We start from the raw sequence: 17,488 nt of genomic DNA, 5'->3' as shown, positions 1-17,488 counted from the left end.
GGGTGGGTCCTTTCTACAGTAAAATTCCAACATGCCATCTGAAAGTTTGATGAGTACTGATATATCGCTAAAAAATTGTTTAAAGATGCCCATTACACCAAAGTATGTGCGCACCAATTTTAAATTCGGTATATTTTGATAGCCTCTTATTTATTAAAGTTGTTGAACATTATTCTGGAGTCTCTTATCTTGCTTCTAATGGTCCAATCTGAGATTGGTTGGGAGCTATTAAGTGCTGAAGTAACCACATATGAGTCCCCTTCAATGATAATATACCAATGAAAGCTGCCAATGCTTCACCTTCATCTGGGTTACATATGGAAGAGTATTTACTAACACACCCCAAAATGTTACTGGCTTATTTTGACTATTTATATATTTAATTTTTTTTATTTAACGTTTAAGAAATTGTCTTTTAAATTATTGCTATATATATATTTTTTTATTTTTAAAAATATTTAAAGATATTTAAAAATTTTTAAAAATAAAATATAAAATATTTAATGATGAGACGCCCATGCAGCTGTCAAAGTTTGGCACCACTCTAATAGTAGATATGGAGATCATTCTCATCATATATACTCACGACTCTCCTAGCTACGGCCTGCGTCAATGGTGACGTAACATCCACTCTTTAAACCATTATAAAAGCCTCTTGAGATCATATTCCAGACTGCCCCCAACACTGCTATACTTCCATCGATCTTAAGTAGTACGTTTTTCAATCCACCACTCTTTCACTGTTAACTTCCTCCCAACTTCTTTTGCCATATTTTTTTCTTATTTGCTTTCTTCTTTTCGTTGTCATTTTCAACTAGATCAAACCTTCTATATATATAATATATATAGCTCGTAACACTAGCTAGCGTTTATATATATATATATATATATATATATATAAAGCTCGTAACACTAGCTAGCGTTGGATTTTTGTTTTTGTTTTTGTTTTTTTCCCGAGAATAAAGTGATCTAGAATTTTTCAAAATTTAGGACACTAGTATATATATCAAGGGAAAAGAAAATTTTAAGTGAAAAGATCAAAGGCAACAATGGGATTTGAGAAGAAACAAATCGGTCTAGGGACTGAATCTAATTCAGTTAAACTTAAATATGTGAAGATTGGTTACCACTACTTGATCTCCAACGCCATGTATCTTTGTCTTTTGCCACTGATCACTATAGCTTGGGCTCATCTTTCCAGCGAAGACTTCCTCCATTTGTTCAGCCACCTTAAGCTCAATATCATCTCAGTTACAATATGCACCGCGCTTACCGTTTTCCTTGCATCCCTTTACTTTGCACGTCGTCCTAGACCAGTTTACTTGATGGATTTTGCATGTTTCAAGCCCGACCCATCGCTAATGTGCAGCGAAGAAACTTTCATGAAAAGGTCTGAGCTTACTGGGAGTTTCTCGGACGAAAGTTTAGCGTTTCAAAAGAAAATCCTGGAGAGGTCAGGGTACGGCGAGAAGACATATGTATCGAAATCACTGTTGGAAGTCCCAATGAAAAAGAGTGTGGAGGAAGCAAGAGATGAGGCAGAGATGGTGATGTTTGGAGCGATCGACGAATTGTTGGCGAAAACTGGGGTGAATTGTAAGGATATAGGGATTCTTGTTGTGAATTGCAGCGTCTTCAATCCAACGCCGTCGTTGTCAGCCATGGTTGTGAACCGGTACAAGCTCAGAGGGAACATTCTGAGCTACAACCTTGGTGGAATGGGCTGCAGTGCTGGCCTCATTTCCATAGACCTGGCCAAACGCTTGTTACAGGTTGGGATACCTTTTTTATATCTTCATTATTCATGCCTAGAACAATCAACTTAAGAAAAAAAGTGATCAAACTCACCGAGAAAAGACGACGTACAGTATTTTCTTCAGTGAATTTTATTTTATTTTTTTTCTTGTATACAGGAGTTACACTCCTTAATTTGCTGCATGCATGATCGTTATCAAACCAACCAGCTTTTTGATATCTGTGTTACAGGTACAGCCCAACTCGTATGCGCTTGTAGTGAGCATGGAAAGCATGACTCTCAACTGGTACGGTGGTAATAACCGTTCGATGCTCATCACAAATTGCCTCTTCCGTTTGGGTGCAGCTGCGATCGATCCTCTTATCAAACTCATTATCTGATCGTCATCGTTCAAAGTACCAGCTCGTTCACACTTTACGAACACACAAAGGTGCAGATGATAAAAGTTACAACTGTGTCTTTCAAAAAGAAGACATAGAGAAAAGACTTGGCATCGTACTCTCCAAAGACCTTTTGACGGTGGCTGGTGAAGCCCTTAAAGCCAACATCGTAACTTTGGGGCCTTTGGTCCTTCCCATGTCTGAACAAATCCTATTTTTGACAAACTTTATTGCGAAAAAGGTGTTCAAAATGAGAATAAAGCATTATGTTCCTGACTTTAAGTTGGCTTTTGAGCATTTTTGCATACACGCTGGTGGGAGGGCCGTGCTAGATGAGTTAGAGAAGAACCTTGGATTGACTGAGTGGCATATGGAGCCCTCAAGGATGACTCTTTATAGATTTGGGAACACCTCTAGCAGCTCTTTGTGGTATGAACTGGCTTATTGTGAGGCTAAAGGGAGGATCAAGAAAGGAGATCGGGCTTGGCAAATTGCATTTGGATCAGGATTCAAGTGTAACAGTGCTGTGTGGCGAGCTTTGCGCACCATTGATCCCACAAAGGAAAAGAACAATCCTTGGATGGAAGAGATTGATGAATTTCCTGTTCATGTGCCTTAAAGGGTGCCGGCATGCACGCATTAATTCTGAACGAGACCACTTCCTAGGACTTACATGGAACAATATTAATATATCGATCTACGTATATGTCGTATGTGTTAATTGTTGGTACTGTTTGTTCCCCCTCGATCTCATGAAAACGTACTCATGTCTTTATCTATCGAATTATTCAAATAAATGCAGGCCAGTGTAATGGTGCCTTAGGAGTACCACAATTAATAGTTCAATCATAATCATAATTGATCATAATATTACTGCTTTTTATTTATTAATGAATAATCCTATTTTATCCCTTCATTTTATTCTGATCTTATTTTGAGTACCGTTTATGCATTTAATTTTTTTTTATTTACATATTAAGAAAGTGACTATTAATATATTGATATTGGTTTATATTTTTTAAAAATATTTAAATATATTAAAAAAATATGAATAAAAAAAATCATATAAGTAAATTTTGCCTTAAGAGTCGGCACTCTAGCAAATACTCTTTAATAATCCAACTATATATACATGACCCGGTGCTTCAAATAGACAGGTCCAAAGGACTACACTACCAAAGATGATGATTGAAATCATGTATATACGTAGTACGTACGTGAATCCTCATTTTATAATTAAGTGCGTTGCTTTATGATATTAAGGTTGTGCTTTGGTTGATGAATCAAATTTAAATAAATTTACTATAAGAAAAATGGACTTTTAAGATCAATTTATAACAACGAAAAGAGTATTTACAATTAAAATGTCAATTTTTCTTGTAGTGATTATTGATAAGATTTATTATTTTTTTAACTTTATATAAAAAGTTTAAACTCATCAATTTATTTTGTACATTTTAATTTAAAAAATTATACACGTCTCAACTTAAAAAAATTAAATTTATCTCAATAGAATCTATAAAATAGTATTATTATTTACAACTCAACTCATCTGGAGATTCAAATATAGCCTAAGGTCTCATTTAATTATACAACTTAGATGAAATGTGATATTTTAAATAATAATGAGACTTTTTAATTAAAATGAAATGAAAAAAATTTGTAAAAATAAAATATATATATTTAGATAATAAAATGAAATGAAATAATTTTCTTTTAAAAAAAGTTGACAGTTTGGAGAGTACCAGATTTCACATTGTTTACTTACTGTTTATTCACTATTTACATACTAATTATATCAGTTTTATATTGTTTATTTACAATTTTATACTGTTTAATTACTGTTTATCAATTTTATACTGTTTATTGTCAGTTTTTTATTATTTAATACTGTTTTACTTCAGTCGTACATACCATGCACTGCAAGCGCCCCTCCGGGCCTCCCTCCACTAGGGGTAGGGTGATCGATATGTAACCCATTAATTGCACCGAAATAAGATCTTTGAGATCGAATGTTCCACGCATGCACGTATACATGGTCGATCGGGCCTTACGAGCTAGCACTACAAAATTTTCTTCTCGCCTGCAGATGTTGCTTTCGGAACAAGTTAGCCCACGTGACGAGATTCTGTAGCGGACACATTTAAGAGCAAACATGACTTGAAAAATATAGTTATAATTATAATTATATATTAATTTATATATTAATATAATGGGATTGATTACAAAATAATTTTATTAAAAATAATATTAATTTAAATTTTAAATATAAATAAATTAATATTAATATAAAGATTAATACATAACTATATTTATATAAAACAAAACTCGATTTGAAAACATAAGTACAGAGTCGGAATCATCTTACTTTGAGTGAACCAGCCTAATAATTGATATATAAATAATCTTTTTCTTCTTTTCGTATATAATAATAATAATAATAATAATAAATAATATTATTTTTTCTAACTTACCAATATTAAATATCATCTTTACAATTATAATATAGTGAGTAATATTAGATACAGTTATAATTAATTGTACAAATATCACACTTCTTTTAAAAAATAGAAGTCAAATTAATTTTTCATACGGACCTTCTATGTACTCATTTTTTTCACGTGACACTCGCGTGTTCTATGATAGCAATCTTAAGTTCCATTTGGTTTTAAATAGTTTCACTTCATCTCATCTCAACGTTTAAAATTTTACACACTATTCAAACACAAATAATTTTTAACTTTTTTGATAGGTCCCAACAATTGAGATAATGTTAACGTAAAATAACTCTCTCTTCGGGTGAGAAATAAACCGCAATAATTGAATGAAATTTTCTGATTGACCATAACAATTTCTGGGCTGCTTTAAATAAGCAAAGCCATTTACATTCATGCCAAAAATGAAGGAAAAAAACTAGCGGCTAACTAACTGAAACTCAAACACGTAAACACACGTAAAACAGAGCTCGAAACAGAACAACACTTTCGGAAATAAAGATGACGTAAAATGCGTAACTGCCGTAAACCCATTCGCACGTAAAACTCTCGCCTATCCAGACCCAGTCCATTTCTGCTTTTCACGTACGGCATGCATGCATGGACTACGGTTCTTCACGTCCCCACTTATCCCAAGTATTTGGGATTTGGCTTATGGCCCCTTTCCGAACGACGTGGCCTAACAATACCTCCCCCATCAAGTGGATCCTTGTCCTCAAGGTCCAAATTTGGAAACATCTCCCGTAATGTTTTTATTTGCTCCCATGTTGCTTCTTCGGCTGGAAGGTGCTTCCATTGCACTAAGCATTCTTCAACCAGATGAGGTCCTTGCTTGACCCAGCGGTAGTCTAAAATCGTGTGTGGCTCTAATAAGACCACCCCTTCATCGGTGAATGGTGGTAACTCAGTCTGTGGCTTTTCCACGTTCCTCCCATCCTCTAGGTACTGTTTGAGTAGTGACACGTGAAATACTGGGTGAACGCGAGCCCCGTCTGGTAATTGTAATTTGTATGCAACTGGCCCGATCTTCTCCAGGATCTGATAGGGACCATAAAAACGGCTGGCGAGTTTCTGATGGACCCTTTTGAAGACTGTTTGCTGGCGGTATGGGTGTAACTTCAACAATACCTTTTCGCCGATATCGAACGAAATATCCCTGCGCTTTTTATCCGCCATTTGCTTCATTCGGTTTACTGATCGTTCTAAATTGGCCTTCAGTTGCCGAAGCAGTTCATCCCGGTTTATGAGTTGCCGGTCAACTTCATGTACCGGTGAGAGCCCATCTTTATACGTCGGAATGGAAGGTGGCAATCTCCCATACAACGCCTGGAAAGGAGTCATCCCCGTTGAAATATGGTATGTCGTATTATACCAGTATTCCGCCCAAGGTAAATAGCCACTCCATTTCCGTGGCCACTGATGAACAAAACATCGGAGGTATTGTTCAACGCAGCGATTGACGACTTCCGACTGGCCATCCGTCTGGGGGTGGTAAGCGGAGCTGAGCTGCAATTTGGTGCCCGATAGCTTAAAAAATTCCTTCCAGAAGTTACTGATGAAGATTGGGTCCCGATCACTAACAATTGATCTGGGCATACCGTGAAGTTTGACGATGCCTTCAACAAATTTTTTAGCTACCGTTTTTGCTGTAAAAGGGTGACTTAAAGTAAGGAAATGAGCGGACTTACTAAGTCTGTCGACAACCACCATGATAGTGTCCTTTCCTTGCGACGTTGGGAGGCCCTCGATAAAGTCTAAGGTGATATCATCCCACACTAGGCATGGGATTGGCAGCGGTTGAAGAAGCCCAGCTGGAGCCAATGTTTCGGCTTTTATTTTTTGGCATACTTCGCACCCTTTGATATAGTCTTGCACTGAGTTATACATCCCAGGCCAATAAAACTGTTGTCTCAGCTTGTTGAATGTTCGTAGGACGCCCGAATGACCCCCTACCTTGGTGTCATGCACTTCGTGTAACAGCTTTGCCCTTAAGATCACATCGTTCGGCACAATGACCCTTCCTTTGTATAGTAGCAGTCCTTGACGCCACATATATGATCCTCCCGGTTGCTCAGTGGCCGCATGGCCCTTTGACTGAATGTATTGGTCTTCTTCTGCAGCCTTTTTTATTTCTTCCCATAAGCTAACTTGCGGAAAGGAAATTCCATGAAGAATGGGGCTGCCCTGTTTTCGGGAGAGAGCATCTGCTGCGGAGTTCTCACGGCCCGGTCTGTATTTAATTTCGTAGTCGTAGCCCAGGAGTTTAGCAACCCATTTTTGTTGCTCCGGTGTTGCGATTCGTTGCTCTAGAAAATATTTGAGGCTGCGCTGATCGGTCTGAATATAGAATTTGTGGCCGAGAAGATAAGGCCGCCAGGTACGTATGGCTTCGACGATAGCCAACATCTCCTTAGCGTACGTCGACCACGATTTTTTTGTCATTCCGAGGGCTCGACTCATGTATGCCACTGGTTTGCCTTGTTGTGATAGGACCGCTCCAATTCCTTCTCCGGACGCATCTGTTTCGATAGTGAAAACATCGTTGAAGTTTGGCATAGCTAATATCGGTGTGGTCGTCATGGCCTGTTTGAGAGCAAGGAAAGCCTTCTCAGCTTCTTCATTCCATCCGAACTGGCCTTTTTTGAGAAGGTTGGTGAGAGGCCGCGCTATAATGCCATAGTCTTTGACGAACTTTCGGTAATAACCTGTCAAGCCTAAAAACCCACGTAGTTCCGAAATGTTAGTAGGTTGAGGCCAAGCTATCATAGCAGAAATTTTTTGTTCATCCACCTTCACGCCTTGGTTGGTGATGATGTGCCCCAAGTACTCCAATTCTTGCTGCCCGAATGCACATTTGCTAGTTTTAACAAAAAATCTGTGTTGCCGCAGTATTTCAAAAGTCTGCCTCACATGCACTAAATGTTGATCCCAGTCCGGACTATAGATCAAAATATCATCAAAGAAAACTAATATGAATTTTCGAAGATGATGTCGAAAGATGGAGTTCATGATGGCTTGAAATGTGGAGGGTGCGTTACATAAGCCGAAGGGCATAACCAAGTATTCGTAATGTCCATTATGCGTTCGAAAAGCAGTTTTATGAATATCACTTGGTTTAACTCGTACCTGATGGTATCCTGCCCGAAGATCAAGCTTGGTAAAATAAGAAGCCCCGTAGAGTTCATCCAACATGTCGTCCACTGTGGGAATCGGAAATCGATCTTTAATGGTTGCGGCATTGAGCGCGCGATAATCTGTACAAAATCTCCAGTTTCCATCTTTCTTTTTTACTAGCAATACAGGCGACGAGAAGGGACTAGTGCTGGGTCGCACAAGTCCGGATTGCAGCATATCTTGAACCTGCTTCTCGATCTCGTTCTTTTGATAGTGCGCATATCTGTAAGGCCGAACGTTAACCGGTTCGGTTCCTTCCTTGAGGGCAATCCCGTGGTCAACCTCTCGTGTTGGTGGTAAGCTTGAAGGCTCAATGAACAAATCTGAAAATTCCTGCAATAACTCACGCAAGCTTGGATGAATATTTTGTGGAAGTTCCGTTTGGGCAACCTGTAGGCACACGGCAAACAGAGCATGGCTGGGACGAATTCCCTTAGTTATCTCTTCGATTGATGCCGCTTGGATATTTTGTCCGTCTATGCCCACCAATTTTTTGGTCTGGTTTTTCCACGTGAATTCCATGGTTAATTTCTTCCAATCACACACCACAGAACCAAGAGTTTCAAGCCATTGAATTCCCAATACCACGTCTATCCCTGAGAGAGGTAAGGAATACAAAGTTAATGAAAAAATGGTGCCGTGTAAATTGATTTGTACCTCCTCAAACCTCCCTTGACATTTGAGATTTTCTCCATTAGCAACTCGAACCGTGAACGTTTCCGTAGGGACTATGGGTAGACGCAGCAGATTGGCCATACGCTCACTAATGAAATTGTGAGTCGACCCGCTGTCGATTAATATGACCACGTCGTGGGCGCAGATTTTGGCTGTGATTCGCATGGTTTTGGGAGCTGTCCATCCCGTAAGTGCATGCAGCGTAATTTCTGGTTCAGGAGGCCCTTCGAAATTCTCTTCAACTGGTTGTTCTTCGGTGACTTCATCGCATAACAGGTTGCCGTTATCCACGCAGCTCTCCAACATGAGTATTCGTGGACCCTGACACTTGTGTCCTGCAGTAAAACGGTCATTACAATTAAAGCATAAATTTTGGGCCCTTCTCCGCTGCATTTCTTCCCAACTAAGACGTCTCACGGGAACGGCAGGGGTTGGTGGTGTTGCTCGAGTAGTAGGGGGAAGAGCTAAGGAAGCTCGCGTTGGTGGTGCAGGTCTTACAAACCTCCTTTGTCTAGCCAATTGATCATCCTTCATTCGTGCTAAACTGATTGCTTCTCTTAATGTCTGGGGCTTAAACATCCGTATACCATCCGAGATCTCCGTCTTTAAGCCACCCATAAAAGTTCCTACAAGAGCTCTTTGCGTCCAGCCTCTAACTCGATTGCCCAAGCGTTCAAATTCCTTCTGATATTCACGCAAGGAACCAACCTGTCTAACCCGTGAAAGTGCTTCGTCGAAATCCTCGCAATCCGAAGGCCCGAAGCGAGCCCAGAGTTCATCCTCAAAATTCATCCATGACAGCACGCGCCCATCTTCCTGGAACGTCCTACGTATCCACTGCCACCATTGGTTGGCCTCCCCTTCCAAATGGTAGGAGGCCAAAGAAACTCTTTGGGCTTCGGGAGTATTCTGGAATTCGAAAAATTGGTTCACACGGTTGAACCATTCCGTCGGATCATCTCCTGAAAATCGAGGAAATTCAAGTTTTGCTGTTTTAGATGATACAACCAGTCGTCCTCCCTCGTTGCCTTCCCGGTGATGGTGTCCAGGGATGAGATTCTCCTGGTTTGCAAGCAAGACATCGGAGAGACGGTTGAGAGTTTCTTCCACATGACGAAGCCGGTCAGCCATGCCGAGCTCCATCCTGTGTAACCCCTCTTGCACTCCATCAAGTCCTGCTTCCAGCTGCTCGATACGCTCCTTATTGGTTCCCATAATAAAATTCAACCTGGCTCTGAGGCCAATGATAGGTCCCAACAATTGAGATAATGTTAACGTAAAATAACTCTCTCTTCGGGTGAGAAATAAACCGCAATAATTGAATGAAATTTTCTGATTGACCATAACAATTTCTGGGCTGCTTTAAATAAGCAAAGCCATTTACATTCATGCCAAAAATGAAGGAAAAAAACTAGCGGCTAACTAACTGAAACTCAAACACGTAAACACACGTAAAACAGAGCTCGAAACAGCATAAAACAGAGCTCGAAACAGAACAACACTTTCGGAAATAAAGATGACGTAAAATGCGTAACTGCCGTAAACCCATTCGCACGTAAAACTCTTGCCTATCCAGACCCAGTCCATTTCTGCTTTTCACGTACGGCATGCATGCATGGACTACGGTTCTTCACGTCCCCACTTATCCCAAGTATTTGGGATTTGGCTTATGGCCCCTTTCCGAACGACGTGGCCTAACATTTTTTATATAATTATTATCTAATCATTACAGCTTTTTTAAACTTTTAAATAAAACAAAAAAAGATAATTCATTTTTTTCTAATTTAAAAATAAAAATATTTTAACTTTATCATATTTTATTCAACATTTTTCATCTCATTTTTTAAAATTCTATAAAATATCTTAAATTAAATTACTTCACTATTATTCACAAATTATCTCATTATTATTTACATATTTCTCATCTAATCTCATCCATAATCTGTGCAATTAAATGAGGCCAGCCTTTTAGTACTCTATTTACGTTCGTCCATGCATAATTAATTAATGTTTTTTTTAAATTAATTAAATTTTTCTATTCATTATTCATACAATATTACATATTTTATACTTATTTAGAAAAAAAAAAAAAAGAATTCATGCTTAGTATATGAACTGTACGGTATAGGTAAGAATGATTATCAGTATAATTATTCTATATGTATATATATCAAAAAGACGGTGCTACTCTGCCGCCCAGAGTGCACCGCTCCTTTTGGCTGAACAATTTTTTTATTTATTTATTTTTTTTTCAGATTTTTTAATATATTTAAATAATTTTAAAAAATATAAAAAATATCAATATATTTAAAATTACTTCTCTAATTATTAAATAAAAAAATATTAAAAAAAAATTTGTGACCAGCGGTCACTTTAAAGAGACATAAAGAGAGGGCATCATAACATTTTCCATATCAAAATACTATTTATTATCTTCAAGAACTAGAAGGATAATATATGGAAGCTAAGAAAAGCTAATAATATATGCGAGTCATTGAATGGTCAAACATAGCTAATTTGGAATGTCTGGAACAACTGCTTTTATATTATCCTCATGCACGCCACCTACGTACGTATACTTTTAGATAAAAAGAAAAATTTTAAATATAAGCCTACACCACACGTTATATATATATTTTTAAAATTTTTTAATTCAACTTTTAGTATATAAATACTGAGTAGAAGAATTTTATAAAAAATTTAAAAATATATATATAATGTGAAGACGTGTATATAATGTAAATACTGTACATAACGACAGGGCTAGCCTGTTTTCGCACGTACGAGCCGGTCTGATTGATGTTACTGAACACGTACGTGCAACTACCCGAACATAAACCAAACGTACTATGACACCTGTAAACCGAACGTCCCATAATTTATTACTTCTCAACAACACCATCTGAGCAAAAACTGGCCGTGGCTTTATTAATAATATAACCGCATACAATGAAGACTTTTCGGAAGGAGTGCAACGTATTGCATTTTCAAAGAAGGGGATTTATTGCTGTCGACAGATCAGATCAGAACTCGGAACGAGTGCTGCAAACGCATCGCCATTTCAACAGGACTACTTAATGGGTAATCAGCAATGGACGATTTCGATCGACAGATCATGAGATAGCTAGAACTAATTTTAGTTACTGATTTTAGTTCAGAACTAATTTATGGTTCTCGATCTGCATGCATTTATTTTAGTGCCCGGAGGGCCGGAAATGGTTTGTTTGTATTCCGAGTACTGCATGCTGGGCAACATTGGTTTTGCTGCACGAAATTTCCCTTAAATTAAGCTACTCGTACATGTTTGGGTGGACCTTGAAAGAAAGTGTATTAAAGGTGTTATGGAGATGTGAAAATTGTCCGCATTCATCAAAAGGTGTTGGAGATGTGAAAGTTGTCTGCATTCATCACATGGCTTGGCTGACAGTCCAGGGACAGAGAAAATAGATACCCTGTATGTAGGAGATGGTGAAATTGATGATATGCAGGAGGAGCTAGCTAGTAGGCGTTAAACGAGTTCTTCTGCCTACGATCGCAACAGCTTCAGTTTGGCCCGGTTTTCAATAAAATTTAAGAGGGAGTCGATACGAATCAGAATAGATTACGTACTGCTTATTCTCTTAAATTGATTTTTCCGATTTTATCGATTTTGGTCTCCTTCGATCTAATTTTTTGATTCTCTGTATGGAGGAGATGGTGAAATTGATGATATGCAGGAGGAGCTAGCTAGTAGGCGTTAAACGAGTTCTTCTGCCTATGATCGTAACAGCTTCAGTTTGGCCCGGTTTTCAATAAAATTTAAGAGGGAATCGATACGAATAGATTACGTACTGTTATTCTCTCAAATTGATTTTTCCGATTTTATCGATTTTGGTATCCTTCGATTTAATTTTTTGATTTTAATATATTATATTATACAGTATATTATAATATATAATAATATATTATAGAATATTATAATATATTATGATATAATATTAATATAATTATTAATACAATAAATTATAATAATATAAGATTTTAAAATATAATATTATATTAATTAATAATTTATCATAAAATACAAAACTATTTTATATATATATAAATTATATATAATATAAAAAATTAATATATATATGAACCGATTTTAAAAAAAGAAAAATAGAATCCGATCAATTTTTACATATTTTTAAAAAAAATAAAACACATATCATACTTAACCAAATTTAATACTAGACCAAACTTATTGATCCGGTCCAGTTTACTGGTTCATTTTTTTTATTTTTTACACATCTTTTTATATCTGGAAGTGCATAAGCCTTATGTCAAGACTTAAGGGCTTGTTAAAAACATTGATTTCATTTCATCTTATATTTTTTTAAATATTATTTAAATATAAATATTATTTAATTTTAAATATTTAATTTTTTCATCTAATCATTATTCAATAATTATAAATCAAGTTTGTAAAGAATTTTAATTTTAAAGTTCTCAATTAACAAATCAAGTTTTACTATGTCAATAAAATAGAAAATGTATTTTATACATTGACTACCAAATGAAATTTTTGTCAAATAGAAACTATATATGTTGACTAGGAATGGGTGAAAATAAAATAACGCTCTGCAGAAATTATTTTAACTAAAAAGGTAGACGTTTTTCTTTCCTCAAATGGGTCACATGATTATATTAATTAAATATTTTTTATGAGCAAGGTAAATCCCAACATTTAATATAATGGAATACGTGTTTCTCTTCAAATTATAAAAAAGATTTAAAATATTATAAAATTGTACGAGTAGTGCAATATTGTGTTTCCTTAAGGCCTCTGCATGGGTATCATTGACTAGTTCATTAATTTTTGGTACAATAATAATAATAATAATAAATAAGGAAGGAAAATAGTTACAGTATAATTATATTATTTCTAAAATCTCGACACTATATACGATTTAATTTGATTTATAATATTTAAATTTTAAAATTTATGAGAAATATGTGGTAGAAAAATAATATTTACAGTTATATTCGTGTAAACGATGTGTAATCGTTTTGAAAAAAATAAATTAATATAAAATTTATATAAAAAAAATTATTTTTATAACTTTTTTTTTTATTTTGATTCCGTATAACCGTTTCATCTCACTTACATTTACCGACGTCTAGTATGTGGTATAGATGCATGGCTTATGATAGAATTATTCCCGTGCAAGAATTCAAAAAGCTGCTAGGAATATTAATACAAGGTACGTCGATTTCTGCCCCAGTTAAGTCATCAGTAGCGTCCCTTCTTATCTTTGTCTACAAAAGTTCAAAAGGTGTGAGTTCTCGTTCAAAAATGGCGTACCCGAGGATGCTGCAAGACCTAGAAAACGAATCAAATTCAACTGAATATAGGTACTTGAAGCTTGGTTATCACTATTTGATCTCTAACGTCGCTGTATATCTCATCCTTGTGGCTCTCACCATAGCTTTGACTCATCTGTCTGTCCGATATTATGTCCATTTCGTCAACAACCTTGAGCTTAATTTGGTATTAGTAGTTCATGCATGGACCATCCTAATTACAGGTATCCTTGCAACCATTTACTTGATGAGGCGTCCAACACATGAAGTTTACTTGTTGGATTTTGCTTGTTACAAGCCCGAGCCAACACTGATGTGCAGTAGTGAAACTTTTATGAAAAGTTCTGAGCTTACTGGGAGTTTCTCGGAAGAAAGTTTAGCATTTCAAAAGAAGATTCTGGAGAGGTCAGGGTATGGGGAGAAGACATATGCATCGAAATCACTGTTGGAAGTGCCAATGAACAAGAATGTGGAGGCGGCAAGAAATGAGGCAGAGATGGTGATGTTTGGAGCGATCGACGAGTTGTTGGTGAAAACTGGGGTGAATTGTAAGGATATAGGGATTCTTGTAGTGAATTGCAGCGTCTTCAATCCAACTCCGTCATTGGCAGCCATGGTTATTAATCGGTACAGGCTTCGAGGGAGCATTTCGAGTTATAATCTTGGTGGGATGGGTTGCAGTGCTGGACTAGTTGCTGTGGATCTTGCCAAACGCTTGTTACAGGTTTGTAAAAAATATATATATGCATGCCAAAACCCTGATCAAGTGAACATGATTTCTTGAAAAATGATCAAAATTAAACTCATTTGTAAAAGGATTCTTAATTTTGTCAAAATCTCTGTTTTCTCATACTTATTTTTATGAAATAAGATAACTACATATAAAATCACCACTCGAAGTTAATGTATTAGATGGATTAGATTTAATTATTTGTGTTATATTTCTAACACCCTCTTTTCATAAGATATACGAAATAATCCGTTTCATTTTGTGGAAATCTAATTTATTTGGTTATTTCATTGATTGAAAGTTCATGGCAATGGGCTTAATTTGTTGATAAAATTCAATTAACTAGATGTTTTTAACCCTTATATGTATGTAATTTAAGGTTTCTCTGTATGTATCGTGTAACATGCACAGGTGCGGAACGAGTCGTATGCGCTTGTGGTGAGCATGGAAAGCATGACTCTAAATTGGTATGGTGGCAATAACCGCTCAATGCTCATTACAAACTGTCTCTTCCGTATGGGTGCTGCTGCTGTACTCTTGTCAAGTCGCTCATCCGATCGTTGCCGCTCAAAGTACCAACTCCTTCACACTTTGCGTACACACAAGGGTTCCAACCATAATTCTTACAACTGTATTTTCCAAACAGAAGACGACACCAAAAAAGTTGGCATTGTCCTCTCCAAAGACCTAGTGTCTGTCGCCGGTGATGCCCTTAAAGCCAACATTACAGATTTGGGGCACTTGGTCCTTCCCATGTCCGAAAAACTCCGGTTTTTGGCAAATGTAGTTGGAAGAAATATTTTTAAGGTGAACACAAAACAATATGTTCCAGATTTCAAGTTGGCTTTTGAGCACTTTTGCATACATGCAGGAGGGAAAGCTGTGCTCGATGAGCTAGAGAGGAGCCTGAAGCTCAGTCAATGGAACATGGAGCCCTCGAGGATGACTCTGTATAGATTTGGGAACACTTCTAGTAGTTCTTTGTGGTACGAACTTGCTTATTGTGAGGCTAAGGGGAGGATCAAGAAAGGCGATCGAGCATGGCAGATTGCATTCGGATCAGGATTTAAGTGCAACAGCGCTGTGTGGCGTGCATTGCGAACTATTGATCCCACAAAGGAGAAGAACAACCCTTGGATGGATGAGATTGATGAGTTCCCTGTTCATGTTCCTGAAGTTGCACCTATATAAGTTAGTAGTTAAATCTTTACCTTTCAAAGTATCATGTCATGTTAAGTAATTATAAAGTGACGACTTTTTGTAATAGGATGAAAATGATTAATGTTCCAAATTTCAGAATGCCTAAAACTTCCCAAATAAATGTCCATAGTCTTAGGGGCTCTCACCTAAATTCTCTGTATATTATAAAGAGTAAAGGCCACGACTCTTCTAATAATTAGCGTATTTGATTTTGTCATCTCTCTCATTTTTTAAACCTCATTTGATTACGCAATTTATATAAGATATTTTAAATAATAATAAGATTTTTTAGTTAAGATGATATATGGAGATGGTTTGTAAAAAAAATTATATTTGAATAGTGAGATGAGATGAGATAGTTTTTACTTTTTCAGATTTGATAAAGGAGTAGGTCCCGCTATTTGGATAGCAACTATGGGCTTACTATTTTGTACTGTTTATTTACTATGTTAAACTTTTCGTATATTGTTTATGTCAATTTAACACTGTTTATTTAAGGTTTTTTTTTTAATATTTTTATACTATTTATTTCACTTTTTCAAAACTCAAAAGATGAAATACAAACAATAAAGGAAAAATCTAGTTGCAAGCACAATTGTGTATTAATCTGTGTATTAATTTAATGTGATTGGTAAAAAAGTAGATTTGATTTAAAACAATGTTAATTTAAATTTTAAGTATGAATAAATCAATATTGGTACTCAGATTAATACGTGACTTTGCTTGTATGTAATAAAACTTTTTGAATAGACAGTGTTTCTGCCGTACAGCCTAGATGAGATACTTTATCTTGGCATCAAACGGGCCCTTCGTCTTTTGACCTTTTCCAAATACGCATGCTCTTCGCCATAGCCCATTGGGCTCTAATTACTTCTAGTATTGTTTGGAGAGACGCTTCACGCCGGTCGGGCTGTAAATGAGATAAAAACAGCCCTCCATTCACGTAGTGCCACGTAGGAAAAAGCAGTGTTAGACAAATGGGGTCAACCACAGGGAATCATCAATTCATCAGCTTATTTTCGTCTGTTTCAGCCTTCTCCCGGACGCCCCATCTCGCATAGCCCTTTTCCCGGACGCCCTCCCTTCTCGCATAGCCCTTCTCCCGAAGGCCCCATCTCAGCACGACGCCGACGGACCGATGCTTCTCAGCACCGTCCGCAGCTCAGCATGGCCCCGAAAGTGTAGAAGACGAGTGGGAGAAATCGTCTGCCATCATGAAACTCGTCGTTCGTCACCCATTAATATTCACTTTAATTTACCAGCCTCGTTTGGCATAAAGAAAATCAACTCTTCTATTTAAAGTAGAAGAAAAGACAAATTTATCAGAGGAAGTTTTGCAATTTTCAAAATCTCGTTGCGATTCAGTCGGTCGTTTCACCAAGTGCAAACTCGTTCACGTTAACTCAGTTCCTCTCTCTACGCCATTGATGTAGGTACTTGGTTCTGGGGCAAGCTTGTTGCTATTTAAGGCTGATGGAGGACGCCATGGCTCTCCTCCAGACCGGCAAGCGCCTCGCCACAGCTGCATTCCGCCGTGAAAGCATATGCCGGTCCGAAGACAGCTTCTCAGTCTCCTCCGCCATCACCATCTCCACCACAACCCCTCCCACCACTCTGCCGAGTGATCCGACCGATACCGAGAGCGTAAACCAACTCATCAGCCACATAAAGCTCCTGCTCCGTTTCGTGTTTCTGATTTCAAATGCCCCAAATAATTTTCACATGTAATGTAGGTCTACGGAGGTCTCGG

General features: G+C 37.1%; 2 protein-coding genes and 1 pseudogene across 3 annotated transcripts; 2 read left to right on the top strand and 1 right to left on the bottom strand.

Annotated features, from left to right (window-relative positions):
• Positions 1-657: 657 nt before the first annotated feature.
• LOC122288886 lies at positions 658-3,052 on the top strand (annotated as a pseudogene).
• A 4,318-nt stretch (positions 3,053-7,370) lies between these two features.
• On the bottom strand, positions 7,371-10,177 carry LOC122288885. The gene is made up of 2 exons (XM_043095704.1): positions 7,758-10,177; positions 7,371-7,569 (listed from the first exon to the last, which is right to left on the bottom strand). The coding sequence occupies exons 1-2, from the start codon at positions 9,822-9,824 to the stop codon at positions 7,525-7,527; spliced, it is 2,112 nt and encodes a 703-aa protein (XP_042951638.1). The 5' UTR covers positions 9,825-10,177; the 3' UTR covers positions 7,371-7,524.
• A 3,541-nt stretch (positions 10,178-13,718) lies between these two features.
• On the top strand, positions 13,719-15,955 carry LOC122289203 (3-ketoacyl-CoA synthase 2-like). Of its 2 annotated transcripts, XM_043096182.1 has the most exons (3): positions 13,724-13,859; positions 14,033-14,532; positions 14,950-15,955. In XM_043096182.1, exons 2-3 carry the CDS (start codon positions 14,056-14,058, stop codon positions 15,727-15,729), a joined length of 1,257 nt encoding a protein of 418 aa, XP_042952116.1. In that variant the 5' UTR covers positions 13,724-13,859; positions 14,033-14,055; the 3' UTR covers positions 15,730-15,955. The 2 variants fall into 2 exon arrangements, with proteins under 2 accessions (XP_042952115.1, XP_042952116.1); XM_043096181.1 differs by having other exon boundaries at positions 13,719-14,532.
• Positions 15,956-17,488: the final 1,533 nt, after the last annotated feature.

This window comes from Carya illinoinensis, chromosome 12 (genome assembly GCF_018687715.1).
Source record: "Carya illinoinensis cultivar Pawnee chromosome 12, C.illinoinensisPawnee_v1, whole genome shotgun sequence".
Classification (NCBI taxonomy): domain Eukaryota; kingdom Viridiplantae; phylum Streptophyta; class Magnoliopsida; order Fagales; family Juglandaceae; genus Carya; species Carya illinoinensis.
Note: the sequence above shows the minus strand (reverse complement) of the source record. Positions and strands in the feature narration are given on the sequence as shown.